Genomic DNA, 18047 nt, shown 5'->3' with positions numbered 1-18047 from the left:
ACAGCACACAGTCTAGGAATCAAAGGTGTTAGAGACATTTGCCAATGTGGCAGACCCTCTGAAGACGGGTCATACTGCACCTGGTCCAAAAGTGGATTTCCGAGGTTCCATGTGGTTAAAGGAGGGGGAAGGGGTAGGGATTCCCGTGGCTTAACCAGCCAGGCTGGAGAGCTGGGTGGTCTGGCATTGCTACCCAGACCGACAGAGTAACATCAAGTATGCAAGGGGAAGACCTAAGGTAAGGTATGGACTAGAGGAGACCCGTTATACCTTTTTCCTGAGGCTGGGGTGATTAGCTTACCCCTTTGTGGTTCCCATGTGAAACAAAAGGTGACAAAAAGACTAATGGTTGGCTGCCAGGGTGGGGTAATAGGGCAATTGAGACACTATTCTACTCCTACTGATTTGTGTAATTCCAGGAGGACCGGGAGTCATTCATAGATGGGATTAATGAGCTGGAACAAAGACGCATACAGCTGGGTCCGGGATGCGTGGTTTTGCATAGCTGGGGGAGCGATCCTCCGTTACTGCTATCTCGATGTTTTCCAGTGGGCCATCAATCATGCAAATGATGCAGGGAGAGGGGGGGCGTGTATTGGCTACAACTACGTGCTTGGCAATTCCCTGTGAGATGGCTTCTGCTGGAACGGGCTCACAGGAAAATGGATTCCCTCTGGTTTACAGGAGGGGTTGTCCTGGCCGTGGTTCCTTGGCTGCTGGTTTCGCGGGACGGCATAGGAGCCCTTTCAGTGGCGATTCGGGCTGGTCGTTATGTCTGGAGAGGTGGCGTCACACATCTGTTGGGGTTGCCATGACCAGTCCGGGAGATTGGCAACCCGTTTGCTTACACATACTTGGGTAGTTTAATCAATGAGTGTGTGTAAAGAATGTAATAGCTGAGTGGTGTATGAACCCGCAACCTCATGCCCTGGCCTTGAATGCTGACCACAGCCCCATCAGATTCCAGGCGAGCAAGGTGCAGTTCATTTAATAAGATAGAGAGCTTCCCTTTCCTCCCCAGCCTCTGGTTTGTTTCTGGGATAAATTGTACTCACCCATAAGCACAGCTTTACAAAATATCAAGGTTTATTTTTTAAAAATTAAACAAAAATCCAAATGCTCTATTTACAACAAGCAAAGGAAAACCTTCAAAACTGCCATCAAGAGGGGGCGAAAGCTCCCCAGCCAGGGCGAAGCTAATGCCTTACAACCTCCCCTGCCAATCAAGGTCACACCCTTAATTAGCCTTGCAGCTGCGAGATTATTAGAGCTTGCATAGATTCCACTAGAAGGCCTTCACTGTGAAAGCACTTACAATCTTAAAGCCAAAACAAGCCTGAGTAAAGGCATGGTACTTCCATACAAGTGGTTACATGTGTGTTCAGGAAGCGATGAAGTTACTTAGCACAAGGGTGGCAGACCTTGACCGAGTGAGTACAGTAGGGCAAGGCAAGTGCCCCACTGCTTCTCTATGAACTTCTCCACCTACCACCCTTCATATTTAAAATTCCTCACAGCTCCCAGCCATAGGCGAGTTTTTATGCTCGCCAGACTGAATGCCCGTCCAACAGCTGAATTGAGCGGTCGGTTTGATAAAATCCCATTTCAGATAGGCTATGTGTCTGTGCATCAGGAGCAATTGAGACAATAGATCACCTGTTATTTTGTGATCTATGGGCTACACCCAGGGCTACCTGGATTGCACCCATTTTATCAAGGTAATCATCTTCCTGTTGATTCTTGGGTGGTCCCATTTCTGTTGGGTGATGCTCAATTTTTGGTTATTGTGATTTTAATTTTACATGTTTTTAAGTATTTTAAGAATTTAAAGTCACTTCTGTTGTACATTTTAATAACCTATAATGTTAAAACTATTTTATCCTATGCACGTTGTGCTCAAGACCTTTGGTCAGATGAGCCTAAAATAAAAGGAAAGGAATTTTTTTTTGGGGGGTGGGGTAAGGCTGCATCTGTTTCCGCATCTCCTGCTGAATCTTCATCTAGTGGTATAGTTTAGATGGATGCACTTGGAACAATTCCAGAAAAACCAATGTAAAATTTCTTTGACATAGTACCAAGCAATCACTTGGCATTCTTTTCCGCATGCTTGCCACAAACGGCTACAGAGGGAGGTCATCACAGAGTACAAACAGGAAAGGAGAATAGTTATCACCAGCATCGCTAAAGGTTTTTTCTTCATAGGATGCTGAATAGATGCGAATGTTCATCTTTCCAGCCCAGATCCAAATAAAAACCGTGTATACAAGCACAACCATTTCAGCAGCTACAGACTTCTTCAATCAGATCTATAAGCGTATTTTAATTCTGTGGTTCTGCTGCTTCGCTTCTTTTATCCTGCTGCGTTTTTCAGCTTCCAAGTACCTCTTGAGGTCTTCGTTGTTGTATAAGTCAAGCTCTTGCAGAGACTGGTTCATCCTGAGAGCTGCACAAAGATATTCCCAGCATGCTTCTGTTAGTTCACATGAATCCAACCTAGGAAAGGAGTTCATAGCAAACTATTACTCTTGTCTAATGCTCAGCGAAATGAAAGCCAACACACTTAGTGATTACTACTGCATCCATCTCTAAAAAGCAGTCCCTCAGGTCTCTGAGTCACAGCAAAGTAAAAACAGCATGATTATAATAAACACATTACAATAGCTTTCTCCTTTGCCCATCACTTAAAAAAAAAACCTGGAGGTATTCTTCAGCAAGAGAACCAGCAGCAGCCCTTCTGAAGGGTACTGACAGAAGGACATCAGATCTGCATTGAAAGGGAGTTCTGATTGAAGGCATCCATGGACACAGCAGTAGATACAAGAACAAGAAAAACTGCAGCGCTGGGCTGTCAAGGGGAATTTAGCCCCCACCCAGCAAGCTCCCCCTCCAGGTCAGAGTCTTATCCCTCATTTAGTTCATTGCTGGCTTAAACTTTCACAGCTCCCCATGATCCCCGTAGTTTTCAGAACCGTTACACAAGAAAGTGAGGCTCTTTCAGTGTGGAATATTGTTAAATGTTTTGGGTCTGAATATTGGAACGATCTTGGTTTTCCTCAAAGGACAGTTATTTTTTTCATTAGGTGACATCCATCTCTTTCAGAGATGAAAGTCACCAATGGCATACTTTCCTAAAGAGTGTAGCAAGACCCTGGCTTTGTGCTTCTGTATCTTTGATTTACTTAAAAGTAAACACCTATGAACTCAATAGCTCCTTTCTTTGTCATTTTTGTTGTTTTGGTTTAATTTGTCATTTATACTGTTTAAATCCTTCAATGAAAACTTCTAGAATGCTAGTCTTTAGCACTTTAGCTTTATTTTTTCCCAGGCTCTAAGGAAGCGTAAAGCTATAAATTCCCTTAAATATCATATAGAAAAGAGAAATATCCACAGGATTCATATCATAAAATTTATTGCGGTCTTTGACCAGTATAACAAAAGTTATCACAAGATTTAACAAAAGTTCCAGATTTTAAACAATGATTCAATACAACGGAAGAATAAAAGTCTACAGCTTTACAACAGCTTTACTATCATTCCCTGAGTCTTACATATCCCAAGGCAAAATTTAGCAGCTTGTCTGGATGCCCAGTGATTTTTATCGGACAATATGTTTTCCAATTTAATTTCATCAGATTCTCCCAGAAAGCCATCAAGCACAGGCTGAAGATATTTTAATCTGGCCTACTTGTGATGTGGACTTCTCAGAATAATATGCTCGATTGTTTCCACCTCCTCCAACGAGCATGAACATAATCTTTCTGAGTATGGAATCTTTTTAAATCTCCCTACCAACACAGCAGAAGGAAGTTCCAGAGTAAATGCTCTTCTACTGTTGATAGATTCTATTTTAGTTAGATAAGCTGCCGGAGCAACCATGTATTTTATGCTCGGCTGGCATTTAAAATTTGTGACACAGGATTGTACTGCATATCTATGATCTCTCCCCTGCCATTTTATGTAACAATGCCTACAGTGAGATGGCTTCTTACTGTGATGGGGGGGGAGCAGTAAGTGTGATTGGCCTCCTGAGTCATATCAGTGTGAATATATAGTCAATCATTCAGCCTAAGGTACTTATGAACAGCTTGGACAAAGGATTCTTACACCATCACTCAATTGCATTTCCAAAATCAAGTATCCCTATCACAATGTTGAATACTTTAAATATGGCAATTACCTGAGTGCTGCTACCTTACAGTTTGGGTGTAGCAGGCCTTCACATAAGAGCTGCACACCAGCTGCTCCTATCCTGTCATTCTGGCCTAAGGACAGCTCTGCCAAGGTTTGGTTGGTACAGAGGACAGAAGCAAGATCCGCACAACAAACAGCAGAGATACCACAGCTGTCCAAGCTATTAAAAAGGGATAAGAAAGAATTGGCTAATTTTGCTGTGAAATCCTTTACAAAAGACGATGGAGTAACAACAATCAAGTTCAGCAAAAAGATATTGAATGAGAATCTAACTCCTGATCCGGCAGTAGAGTCACTGATATGATCATTGCAAATTACGAAAATGCTTAGAAATTCATTTTAATATGTATATTTCATGGGGGGTGGGCGGGAAGTAGCAAGGGAATTTCATATGGCCAGACATCTATGACAAATGATGGCAATGCTGCCCATGGCCATTTTACAAAACTGTTGAGCAAGGTGATTGAACAGTGGTGGCTAGACAACTTCAAGCTTTCTTGGTTGGAGCCAATTGTTTAGATCTTTTCTAATCTGGTTTTAGGCCTGGTTGTCCTGACCCTGTGAGGTGGGTGGGCCCGAGAGAGTGTGACTTGCCCAAGGTCACCCAGCTGTAGGAGTGGGGAAACAAATCCAGTTCACCAGATTAATCTCCTGTGCTCATGTGGAGGAGTGGGGAATCAAACCTGGTTCTCCAGATCAGACTCCACCGCTCCAAACTACTGCTCTTAACCACTACACCACTCTGGCTCTCCTGTCTATCTGGTTGGACTCCTGTCTATCATTTACAAAGTGTCTGCTATGTTTTCAGGTGTTTATAATCTTCCATTTAAAAGGTCTAACATACACAGGAAAAATACCTAAAGGGAAGATGAGGGAATTATTTAAAATGTGATTTCATTACATATGTTTTAATTTGTTAGCTGCCATGGTGGCCCATGTATGGGCAGAAAGGAGGGATATAAATTTTGTAAAATAAAAATGAAATCAATCACGTGAATTATTGGTCACTCACCTAAGTACCTGCAATTTGCACTCGGGATGCATCAGCATTTGGCAGAGCTTTGCCACCCCAACGTCTCCTATATCATTATGGTCCAAATGGAGCTCTCTCAGGTGCTGGTTTAGAGGAATAATAGAGGCCAGCTTCTCACATGATTTAGATCTGAGGTTACAACAATGCAATCTGGAAGGATGTTTGAGAAAAATGAAAAATTTAAATGTAACAAATTCAATTGTGTTGCATAAAGAGGTACTTCTTGCTGGCCTGAGCTTGATTCCAATTATTCCCTTTGGATTATTTCTGTACAAAGATATATTCCTAGAAGCTGCATCCCCTTGGTACTATTTTGTGTGTATGTGTGTGAGAGAAAGAGACACACTACCACTGAATGGTTGTATGGGTCTTGCTCACTTGATCACCATCTACTCTTTGAGGACGTATTAGAAATTAGATAGGAAAGACCCGTGCAATCTACCCCAATCTGATGGTTGCGTTTATTCACATACATGCATGGGATAGCTCTAGGGAGGAGCAGCTTCCATGCAGTTTTGTTCTGCAGGACGGAGATCCTCAGGTGCTAGTGTTCTAAGACAAAAAAGATAAATCCTTTTATAAATATTTCTAAACATTGAATTTTGCCTTTCCACCGATGCAGCACATGCTGGCAGTTTGAAACTCATAATGTGAGTGCAGAATTCTGCCCAGTGGGTTGGATCCAGTGCAAAATTGCTACTTGTGCTAGAGCTCTTGCACAAGCAGAAATGGAAGGAAGACCACAGGAGCTGTTTGCGTGAAGTCAAACATTTTGTATCCCCACTTGCATTTCTGCTTGCGTAAGGCATTGTGCAACCAGTTTCGGGGTGCTATAATAGATAAGTGTTGCATGAGATCTCGTGCACCTCTGGATCCAAGCCATTATGTATTTGTACATGTCCTAGCCAGGAGCAGCCTTACTTACTATAGTGAAGTCATCTGGAATGGCATCACCTTGGCCAATCAATAAACACTCACCGAAGTATCTGTAATCTGCAGGTGGGCTGGATGAGTGTTTGGCAGAGTTTTGTCACTCCATCTTCTCCTAGATCACTGTACTGTAAACTGAATTCTCTGAGGTGCTGATTTATAGTAAGAACAGAGGCAAGAATCTCAAAGGATGTATCTCTGAGATTACATCTCTTGAACCTGAAAGAGACAAACCATGTTTTTATGCTCTGGTTGTTTTAAATGGCTGAGTTCTTTTATTGCATTGTTTTATTTGTGAGCCTCCTCATACAGGTCTCTGCAAAAGTGGCATATAAATTATCTAAATAAATAAAATACAGGTAGGGAGTTCTACTAGCCACAGTCTCAGAGGACAGGCTCTGATTTATAGGGGTAAAACATTAGCTTTGCATGCAGAAGGTCTCAGATTCAATTCCTGGTATCTCCAGTTAAGTAATCAAGTAGTAGATGATACAAGAGACCCCTTCCAGAGAGCCTAGAGAGCCACGGCCAGTCAGAATAGGCAATACTGAACTTGATAGATCAATGGTCTGATTCAGTAAGGCAGCTTCGTGTGTCTATGTGTCCTTCTTTGCAAAAATTTGATATCATATGATGTTTCTGTCACATTAATTTAAAGTCCTACTTCTCTAGTTCATTTGTATGCTGTTTTTTTCCCCATTTTTAAAAATCTTGCTATGCCACCTACTCTCTCACATCCTAATGGCCTTTATGGTTCAACAGAGGTCCAATCTAGGTCACCCAAATCCAATGTTCAGGTCCCCTATATAACTGGTGATACACAGTGAAAGTTGGTGTTTCAAAGACTGTTTAAGAAGAGGCAGTGTGCTGTGTAGTTCAACCACAGGGGTCTCTACCCTCACCTTCTACTGACAGACTGAACCCAAGTGGCATTCTACACGCAATTCTTACGTATAAGACACCAGGGAAACAGGATAACAAAAATAACTTTTATTCCTATCAGGGATAGGAGAAATAAGGAGGGTTCAATAATGAGACTTAAAACTATTTACAAGTAACACCGAGTAGCACACAGTTAAGATGTGAAATCTTGGGTACACCGAAACAACTAACAGCCAAGCTTGAATTCTTGAGGTGAATTTTGGCCTTCCCTCAACATCAGAATTCTCAGTCTAAATGTGAACTCCTCTTAGAAAATACAAATCATTAGTTTCCCTCTGAAATTGGGCCCTGGGACAACTTCAGTCTCTTCCTTATTCTGCTAGCCTGTTTTATCATTGGGAACAGGCTAGTGGGTCAGCGGAAGAGTATCTGTTTGGCATGGAAAAGGTTCCCGGTTCAATCCCCAGCATCGCTTAAAATAGATTAAATGGCACCCAAATGGTGACCTGAAAACCAGAGTAGCAGATGCATGAGAACTAAAGAACTGAAACAGTCAAGTTTTCATTTGACAAGCTGATAAATGAAAGCCAGGCAATTAGCTTTCTGCCTTTGATTTGCCGGCATGTTGCTAGGTGTAGCCCTCTTTTTTCTTTTCTCACTCTGTCCAAGGAGAGAATGCTCCACAACCATGGCACCATTTGGTCCTAAATCTGATTATTACCTGCTTCACTTTGGGAGGTGGGAGCATCCAAAGAAGAGTCTCTACAAAGCATGTTAATGTGGGAGTAGGCTGTTCTTCAGATACCCTGTGCCCAGATAACGTAGGCCACTGCCAGTTGAACTAAGGCAGCCACACAGCATGAGAGATCAAAAGTGCAACAAAAGAAGCCAAACTAGCAATTACGTACCGGAGTTCTTTTATATTACACCTTGGGTCCTTCAGTCCTTCAAGGACCAGAGGTATATTTTCATCCACCTTTCTATTAAAATATAAACTAGATCAAAAATAAGACAGTGAATTGGAAATAATGGGATACATGGATCATTTTTACATTAGGCAATACTGTATTCTGCACTATTATAGAATTGTCTTAGGCAAATCTGCAGTGCTAACAATCACATGGAGATATTCTCCCAGGAGGCAAGTGTGCTTCAAGACTAATTTTTAGCCCAAAATTAATACTGATATATAATACGTTGGGTTGTCTGGAATCAACTCAGTTTTTTTAAAACAATGTGCAATCTGTCATGATAGCTAAGAACACATGAAAATGTATGGACAGTATCTCATGAAGGGTAGAGCATATCTCCGTACCTTTGTCTCTTTCTCTAGTTCTTAGTTACTGTTTTTCCCAAGTTTGCTTCCCTTTACCACCCTAGTGCTTTCTTAACTCTGATTTTTTTTCAGAATGATCAAATCCAAATAGTGCAATCACAATATATTACAAGAATCAAGCTTATTTTAAAATGACCAAAACTTGTACTTTGTACAATTTGTTCTGAACATAGAATTGGGGTTCCATCATGAATACTTTGGATGGCTTTGAAGCATTACAATTCATTTGAGGTTTTATAATGAAAAACAATCATAATCATTGTTATAAAATCTAGCACTACTGTAAAGGGGCAGAACATTAGCAATTCCATGGATATACTTGTAAATCAAGTATAGAAAATATCCAAGCCACCATCACATACCTGGATAGAAAGAGCAGGTATCCAAGATGGAGCGTTTGCTCTTTTCGACAGTGTCTCAGGCAGAACGAAATAACCAGAGAGTTGAATGTGTTCACTAGGTACCTGTCATACAGCTTAATCTCTTGGAAGTGATCCATTGCTCTTTCCACAAATTCTTCTTCCTGAATCTCATACAAGCAGCAGAATATCTCAAGGTGCTTTTGAAAGTTCTTTGATGCAATCTCAGCTTCAACCCATTCCAGAAGCTCTTGTTTTGCAGTTGACCAAATTTTACAGCCTAAAATTTTCTCTATGCTTTTCTTTCTTTCTTCATTTAAGAGACCAAAGAGAAAGCGCACCGTCAGCATTAAGTACTCCTTCCCACCCTCTCCAAAATCCTTCAGCAACTTTCTCACATCTTCATGATGAGACACTGTTTCTTCAGTAGTTTCCAACCTTTCTTCTAGCATGTAGGACAAGGCTGCAAAAAACTCTTGGAAAGTTAAATGGATGAAGCTATAGGCAGACTGGCAATCAATGTCTTTCTGGAAAAGGTTCTTGTGAAGGAAAAGTGACTGGATATCAGTCTGAGTTAAGCCATATTTTTGAAGATCATCTTCCTCAAAGAGTATTCTTCTCGCCAAGACACCTTCTCTGGCTAAGAGACACAACTGACGGAGAATTGTGCCACTTTCTGACACAGTGCTGTGATCTCTGAGTAAACTAGTTAAATAGAACATGTATACCGAGGTGGTTGTTTTTGAAGTACGTGCAAGATCTTCACCTCTGTTTAGCTGTTGCTTCATCACAGTACAGATGATCCAACACACAATGGGAACAAAGCACATTGTGAAGAGCATTTCATTTGCTTTCACAAACCCGAATGCTTGCTCGGCTTGCCGCTTATGTCCAAAGAACTTGTGGAAATACTCTTCTCTGTCCTTCTCTGAAAATCCCAGGATTTCTACATAACGGGGATATTTCAGATATTCCTGCAGTTGCTCCAAACCAACTGGCCTTGTAGTGATTATTAAATAGGATTTGGGAAGAATACTTTTCCTAACTAAACTGTTAAGTAGAATTTCTACAGGTTTCTTCTGACTAGGATCAAAGCTTAAATATTCTCCTTTTGGTTCTAAATGAAACTTCAGTTCATCAAGACCATCAATTATGAAGAGAAGCTTCTCTGGGTTTGCAAAAATATCTTTAATTGGAGCATTTCTCTCAGGGCAGTTACGAAAGATTAAATCAGTCAGACTCTGCTGCTTGGTAACCAGGTTCATTTCTCTGCAGTTGATGTAGAAAGCATAATCAAATTTGCCTTGGTAGAGTTTTCCAACTGCCCAGTCTAACATAATCTTTCTCGCTGTCATTGTTTTCCCAATCCCAGCAGGTCCCTGGAGCACTACAGTTCTTGGGTTTTCTTGGCTATCATCCGGATCAAATAAAGCCCCAATCCAACAGGGGCTGGGTTGCTTAGCCATTATATTGGCATGTTTCTTTCCTGTGGACATAATTTCATGTTCTCTCTCTTCTAACAAACGATGTTTCTGAATAATCAAAAGTTGGGTGTATCTTCTGCTAAGGTTCACGCACTCACCAAGGAGTGCATTTTTGTCTTGTATTACTTGATATTCTTCCCATACATATTCTCTGTACTTCATCCTATAATCTAATAGATGGAAAGAAGGCATTGGAAAAAGATACAGAAAGCAATGCAAGAAATATGATTCATTAATAATTTCCTGGGAACCATCTTTGGATCCTTGTTGGGCCTCACTGAAAGCCAGTGGAGCTCTTCAGTGGCCATGTTCTCCCACAACAAGGGTCTTTAATAGGGAGAAGCAACTGGTTTCTCAACAGGCCTCTAAGCAGAGCCACCAATCCACACTTCCTACTTGTTAGGCACATCAGCGACTTTCTCAGAGCCCTTTGCTTGTGTCTCAGAATAAGTTATCAAAATGTATAAAAAATAAGAGAAGGGCTCTGCCAAAGCCTCTGTTTGAAAGGGGTTAAAGAGTTCTATCCTTGTGTCTTTACAGGCATGCATTGGCTGCCCTAGGAACAGCTAAAATACTCAAGGGGTCTGAACATGCTGCTCTAGATGGCTCTGTTCCCTTCCCTCCTAGTAAGTAAGTGTGTCCTGGTAGTGCTTGGCAGTCTCGGGCTGAGATTCTGTCACTGTTGTGGGCAGTCATCCTTGGATCCAGCTGTGGAGTGCATGTTCTCCAGCCTAAAGTCCCTGCAGGCAGGATCTGGAGCTAAGAGCTTGAGTTGGAGTGGGAACTTGAAGTGGAGCCTAGAGAACAGCAGGGCAAAGTTCTGTTCTGTTATCTCCCATGTCTAAGTAGTCACAAACATCCAGATGCTAAACACAAAAAATCAGCAGTTCCCTATAAAGGTTTCAAACGAGATTTGTTAAGGTGTTAAACCCAACCTTCCTCCACTAGTTTGATAAACAGAATGACACAATATAGATTTTCTGTACCGTTCGATGTTTTTTTCTGACTGGACTCCAACTCTGAAAGGAGAATTGAAATATCATTAGAATTCCAATGTAGTCTACTTCAGTGGGGGAAAGTATATTTGGCACAGAGAACAATCTGGTGGCTGAAAGATGCACTAGCGCCTTATATTAAACCAAAGTAGCAGCTGAAGCACTTTTTCCAAGGTTTGTGTATGCTTATTCAGTGTATCTGTAACATTTGTATTGCGGGTGCGAGTTGACTAGACAATCTACACTGAGTACTGCTTATTCATTGCTGTTTGCGCATTTTCAGTGGAATCCTAAACAGAGTTGCACCTTCTAAGTCCACTGAAGTCAAAGGGTTTGTTTAGCATTAGACTGGTAGTCTGTCCCTTTTTGTTCCAGAGGGAGGTGCATGGAGGGAAGGGTACTTGGGTTCCCAAGTGCCCGCTTATGGCGGGTAATCTACCGGCCATTGGTCCTCTTGCCCGCCCACTCTCAGCTGTGGGCGGGCGGAAGTAGGCAGGGAAAGGGAGGGGGAGTCATCCTCAGGAGCCCAACTGGGGCTGCGGATAAAAAAGCAGCCCCAGACGACCAACCCCTACGTGTGAGCAAGGAAGGCAAAACAGGCTGGAAAACTGCCCCATCTTCCTGCTTTGTGCGAAACAGCTGATTGGAAAAAAACATGATCAGCGGCTGTTTCGCGCAAGGCAGGAGGGGGGATGCAGCTTTCCAGCTTGTTTTGCCTTCCTTGTTCACGTGTTGGGGTGGTCGTCTGGGGCTGCTTTTTTATCCAGTTGGTGCCGGATATACATCATCATGTAGATGACGTTGATCTCCGCCCCCAGCCCCACCTGCCTAAACTTCCCGTGGGTGGTAAAGAGGGACCTGGCAAACCTAAAGGGTACACAGGTGTTCCAAAAAGGAGGAGAAAGTGTTGTGGCACTTTAATGATTCACTCTCCCTGCGCATTTCTGAATGTTTTCCCAAGTTTTCTGGATTTGTATTTAGCCAGTATCCAGGGAAAACGCAGAGAAAACTTGCAAAAACGCACAGGGAGAGTGAGGCAACCTCTGATTGTTGGAAAATGCATGCAAATTCAAAGCAAAGCCCCAAAGTAGTCGGCGTGGTGACCACGAGGAAACAGCCATGCATAAATGGCCTAACAATAATAATAATATTTATTTACGGTCATAGACCATCAAATAAAACAGGATTACAAAATTGCTTAGTGAACAGTAGAGCACGTAGACAAAATATGGCTAAAATTACAATACTTAAAATGACACAAACATTACAAAAATAATCCAGTCATATATATTCGTAAAATGAATATAAAACTAGGCTGAAAGGTTCTGGGCAGTAAAGGTCCCATGCTTCCTTAGCTATTGCGTAGATTTCATCCAGCTCTGCCTTATTTTAATTGCTAGTCAAACAAATCTGGCAACTCTATTGATTAAATTATCTATTGTATCTGATAATAAAAGATTAAGATGTTGTTTCCTCAAAGCTCTAGGACAATCTACAAGTAATGGGATCAATGTTCTTGTGCGTCTATGATCATACAGTTTGCATTCGAATAACACGTGTTCCGAGTGCATCTTGTTTACAAATACATTTGCAGGCTTTCAGTGGAAGTTTGTTATATTTCCCATCTAAGAACGTAGAAGGCAGGGCATTGTATTGGAGAAGCATAAAGGATCTGCGATACTTAGGTTTTGTGACGCCAGACAAATATGGCATTATAACATTCCTGTTAAGCAGGTTCTTTCTGAAAAGGGAATCTGGGATTTTATGTAGATCATGTCTTTCTACTTTTAGCACTCTAGTTTTAAGGTGCACCTTTGCTTTCTTATTGCCCGTCAATGAAAGAAACTGACACAAAAGGCCATAATATCCCAGCTTTTTCTTAAGTGCTATTTGCCAGGACGCTACATATGAGTCTGTTAGTATCAGAGTTATTAGTCCCTTTTTTTGAAAGAGCAATTTTAACCACAACATAAATGTGACAACCCAGAGCCTGGACTGAACATTAATCACCCCAGATCCAATTCTTAGTGCAGCATTCGAGATATTATTCAGTGCCTGAAAGATTTTCCGTAGGAACTTGGATTGAATCTTCTCCAAGCTGGATGTGTTACCAGTAACACTCAATGGTGCTCCATAAGTTATTTGGGCAAGGGCTTTGGCCTTAAGGATCTTAATAAACAGATTTATTGAAGCAGGAGACTCTGTGGCAAAGGGGGAAATTGTGAAATGCAGATTGTGATATTTCCATGCAAAACTCAAAATATAAAAGATCAATGCAGTGATCATTCACACTGGATAGAATTGGTGTTTACAAGCTATGCTGGTTGTGAAGCCCTTTAACAAGTTTAGTGGCACGGGAAGACATTCCAGGGTTCCTTACCTTTCTCGCTTTCCTCTCTGAGTTTAGCAGCCGATCCTTTTTGATTAATCTCTGCGAGGATTTGTATGGTTGTGTCTATGGCATCATCCCCACCACAGCACTTGATCAGGAAATTCTTCGTATCCACCCTGTCGGCATTCTCTAGTTGACTTTTGGGAATAAAGCCATTTCTGTTAAAGTTCGAATAGGAGAGTTTGTCTTTAAACCTTTTGAAGTCTTCCTGAGAAAGGTCATCAAGGGCACGTAAGAGCAAGTCACTGATTCGGCTGTTTTTGTTTCCCATTGTTACTCATCAAGGAATTAAATTGAAATACCTAAAATGCACACACATACATACATGCACACACACTGTTATTCACTTAATTAAACAATGTACATTTAGAACCCTGTTTCCCCGAAAATAAGACATACCCATAAAATAAGCCGTAGCAGCATTTCAAAGCATTTGCGCAATATAAGCCATACCCCGAAAATAAGACATGGTCCCGACGGGACTGCGTGAAGACCGGGAGGAGCCCAGCTGAGCAGAGGCGGTCCTAAATTTATTTTATTAATTTTTTTAAATTTTATTTTATTTTATTAAGTACCATACTTAATAAAAATAAGACATCCCCTGAAAATAAGCCATAGTGTGTCTTCGTGAGGAAAAATAAATATAAGACAGTGTCTTATTTTCGGGGAAACACGGAAGATACACTATTCTCAGAAATGGTTTTCTGTGACCATAGCTTCCACTATTACAATCATGGAATTCTTATCTTTAGCGTGTAAGTAAACACATTATTTCCAGTGGTCATTTATGGCCAATGGATGCTGCTTGGCAAAATTAGGAACGGAAAAGTTCACTTCCCTCCTCCTTATGTGCCAGTTGTGGAAGCATGACCTCTACCATGAACAAACATGATACCTGAGATTCATAGTTCAGTAACAATAGCAGTAAGGATTTTGCTGAGATATTGATACAGCTTGAGCAAATTAGGCGCCTGGAAGGAAATGAAGGAATCAGTTGAAGAGGAACATTATAAACCGTGGCACAGGGATAAAAGTAATTGGAAAAATGTCAGGAGAATCACGAAATATAGGGACACGCTTGTCCGATTTGGTGAGAGAGCTCTCTCAGACATACACCACGCTCTAAGTTAAGATGGAAGCACTGGAGAACTGCTCTTGTCGCTCCAACCTGCATTTTTAAAATTTTAATCAAATTTTTCAAACAGAAAACCACCACCCAAACAAACAATAATAAAAAACCCTTAAAAATACAAACATAGAAACAATATAACAAAAAATACATAAGACTGAATAAAATTATTGACAGAGGGCTTAGTATTTAACACATTTTTTTCAATTTATCTTATAATTACAGATAAAAAAGGAATTCATTGATGGCATTGGGGATTTAAAAAAATTATTCTTTGTTTTTTTTGTAAGTAATTCCTTTTCCATAATCTGAGGAAGGGCTTAGATAGAGGTTGAATACCTTTCTGATTCGTGTATGATATAAAATCATGCAGTGTTTCATAGAAATCTGATATTTTAGCTTTACCTTTGACTACTCTAAGTTGATTTTCCTGCCATAGCTATTTGCCACAGTTATCCAAGGGATAACTCCAAGACACTCGGCTGCTTCCTCCTCCCATTGTTGAGCCCGGCGCAACTCCAGACCCCACCACCCACTTTGGAGTCTGCCGCCTAGGGTTGCCACCCTCCAGGTGGTGGCAGGAGATCTCCTGCTATTACAACTGATCTCCAGCTGATAGAGATTAGTTTACCTGGAGAAAATGGCCACTTTGGAATTGGACTCTATAGCATTGAAGTCCCTCCCCAATCCCGCCATCCTCAGGCTCCACCCCAAAAATCTCCCGCTGGTGGCAAAGAGGGACCTGGCAACCCTAGGCCAAGCAGAATCACAGTAAGTGCATGCACAGACAATGCTTTTTTTTAATATTGGGGGAATTAAAAAAACCCAATATATTTTTGTTAAGATTTCAGATTTTTCTGGAAACCCGGGGGATTGCCCAAGTTTGCAGAAAAATTGGTTTAGGGTCTGTGTGGCCCCGACTTTGCTATTAGATATGTAAATGATTCTGTACTCTGCACACTGTGTTTTGTTCTATTTTCCGATGTTATGCTTTGCTAAATCTGAAAAAATATATGTTCAACAAACAAACCCCTACATTGATAGGAGTAATAAGGAACCTGCACAGAACAAAATAGTGTCGGGCAACAGAGTGAGACTCAAACTGGGGCTTCTATCAGACAAGACCTCAAAGTCTTTAACTTGTACTACAGAGGTAGCTGCTGCAGCCTGCCTATAACAACAGCACCTGCTGGGCTGGGAGCACCTAATTGAATCCCAGATTATTCTTGACCCTTCTCCTTGGCACTTGGGACTACTCACATGAACATTTGACCCTGTTTTGACTTTGGACTACATTCAGGTTCCTGGCAAATGCAATATTGTCTAGCGTGCTTGGCCATGGCCCACTGATCTTGCATGCTTATTCCTTGGAACTAGTTGTGCTTGCTCAATTTTCATTTCCTTCATTTGTTTGCTAAAACTCTGTTCTTCCTGATTGCCAATTTAACTTCTCTGATTGAGGGTTGGTTTTTTTTTTCAAAGAAAAAAAAGTTTAACGAAAGACGTCTGGTGATGCAAGAGTGTGGGAAATAAACCAGACAGGCAAGCCATAATGGAACAAAAATAAAATACGGTTAATGAAAGATGTAAAAACAATAATAAAGATAAAAATAAACAATAATTAAAAATGTAATGACAATAAGTAAATTAAAAATAATGAGAATTTTATAGGCTCATAACTCAACAGGCAAAGCGAGGACTTGACTATGCACTATGGTTTCTTCCATGTTTATTTTAGGGAGTTTTTTTCCTTCTGCTAATGCAGCCTCTGGGAATGCTTTTTATCAAATAAGAGAATTGGAATGGGGGGAGTTTAACCCATACTTCCTTTGCCGTTTTCTTACTTGAAAAAAAAAAAAACCACCCTTGAGCTGCTTTTACTGTACTGGGGTGGGTGGGTGAGAATAGGGGTACATGTGAATTTCCCCCAGCAGGAGTAAAAACCACTTCATCATCAAAACCTTTATTGGCATAAAATAAATATATACATATTTAGGTAAAAAGAAGGTTTTAAAACTAAAGTGGGACTCTTGCTTAAAATCATAAACGTGGATTAGAGTAATTTAAAATAAGTCCCAGGAAGCTGGCAACCCCTGCCGTAACCTGAGAATGACTATCGCTTAAGAGAAATCTGACTAGCTCCTTGTCAGTGCCGCCGGGGCTGTCATTCAAGAGGGGTTCAGTGATCTGTTCGCGAAAGGGTGAGCCATGCTCACTGTTTCGGCTTGGCCATGAGCACAAGAACATAGCCTTTTCGCGTGGGGGATCTTAGCATATCTGCCCCTGGTCCAGGCCGTGGGAAGGATATTTAAGCGAGCCTGCAAAAAAAGGCGTTTGAGGGATGGGGAGGTCAGAGTGTAGAAGTAACCAGGTAGAGAGCTCGGAGATACCATAGAGTAGGGGCGAGCAAGAGCTTACGGCACTAGCAAGAAGAGATTGTTTCCCGATGTCTGTGATCCTTCGTTTTAGGATTCGAAAGGCTTGCGCCTCGGTTAAGGGAAGTAACTCCTCAAGTAAAAACCACTTGAGAACAGCTTGGTTTCAGCGGAAAATGGCACGTGAAGAAAAGGTTAAAGTTACTCTCTCTCCCCTAGTCGTAGTCTGTGATAAAGCAACCTAGGAGGCTGCATTTGCAGAAGAAAAAGAGTTCTAAATAAAATCAGAAGCTACGGTAACAGGTAACTGAGCCCTAAGCTAAGTGACATAAAGATGCGAGAAGGGCTCAGACTCTATTTTGGTCTTCTCAACACCACAGCCTGGGTGCACGCCGCTCTGTAAGGGTCAAACTTGATGGAGATCTGTGATCAGAATGCCTGCAGTTGCCAGGTCCCTCTTTGCTACCTGCGGGAGGTTTTGGGGGCGGAGCCTGAGGAGGGTGGGGTTTGGGGAGGGACTTCAATGCCATAGAGTCCAATTGCCAAAGCGGCCATTTTCTCGGTAAACTGACCTCTATCGGCTGGGGATGAGATGTAATAGCAGGAGATCTCCAGCTAGTATCTGGTGGCTGGCCACCCTAAAGGTATGTCACTAGCAAAACAAACATGATTGAGCTACTACTGACTCAGAAATGGAAGCAAATCATTGCTTAGATTGGTAATTCCAATCTTAACCCCATATGTTTTAAGAAATGTTGATGCCAAACTATTAACCTTCTAAAATATTTAGGATCTCAGAGCTTGGACAGAGGTTCAATATCTAGTCATGATATTATCACAAACAATTTGCTTTCCTTCATCCTGAAGCCCTACTGCAACAAATGTGATTTCAGCTTTAGGGCCAATCCATGCAATTCCTATGTGACTCATGGGGCACTTTC

General features: G+C 41.4%; 1 protein-coding gene across 1 annotated transcript; it reads right to left on the bottom strand.

Annotated features, from left to right (window-relative positions):
* Positions 1 to 2306: 2306 nt before the first annotated feature.
* Positions 2307 to 13873, bottom strand: NLRP6 (NLR family pyrin domain containing 6). The gene is made up of 7 exons (XM_056851983.1): positions 13591 to 13873; positions 8735 to 10385; positions 7945 to 8016; positions 6203 to 6373; positions 5204 to 5353; positions 4178 to 4351; positions 2307 to 2493 (listed from the first exon to the last, which is right to left on the bottom strand). The coding sequence occupies exons 1-7, from the start codon at positions 13871 to 13873 to the stop codon at positions 2307 to 2309; spliced, it is 2688 nt and encodes an 895-aa protein (XP_056707961.1).
* Positions 13874 to 18047: the final 4174 nt, after the last annotated feature.

Source organism: Euleptes europaea, chromosome 6, assembly GCF_029931775.1.
Source record: "Euleptes europaea isolate rEulEur1 chromosome 6, rEulEur1.hap1, whole genome shotgun sequence".
NCBI lineage: Eukaryota > Metazoa > Chordata > Lepidosauria > Squamata > Sphaerodactylidae > Euleptes > Euleptes europaea.
This window is presented reverse-complemented; position numbering and strand designations above follow the sequence as displayed.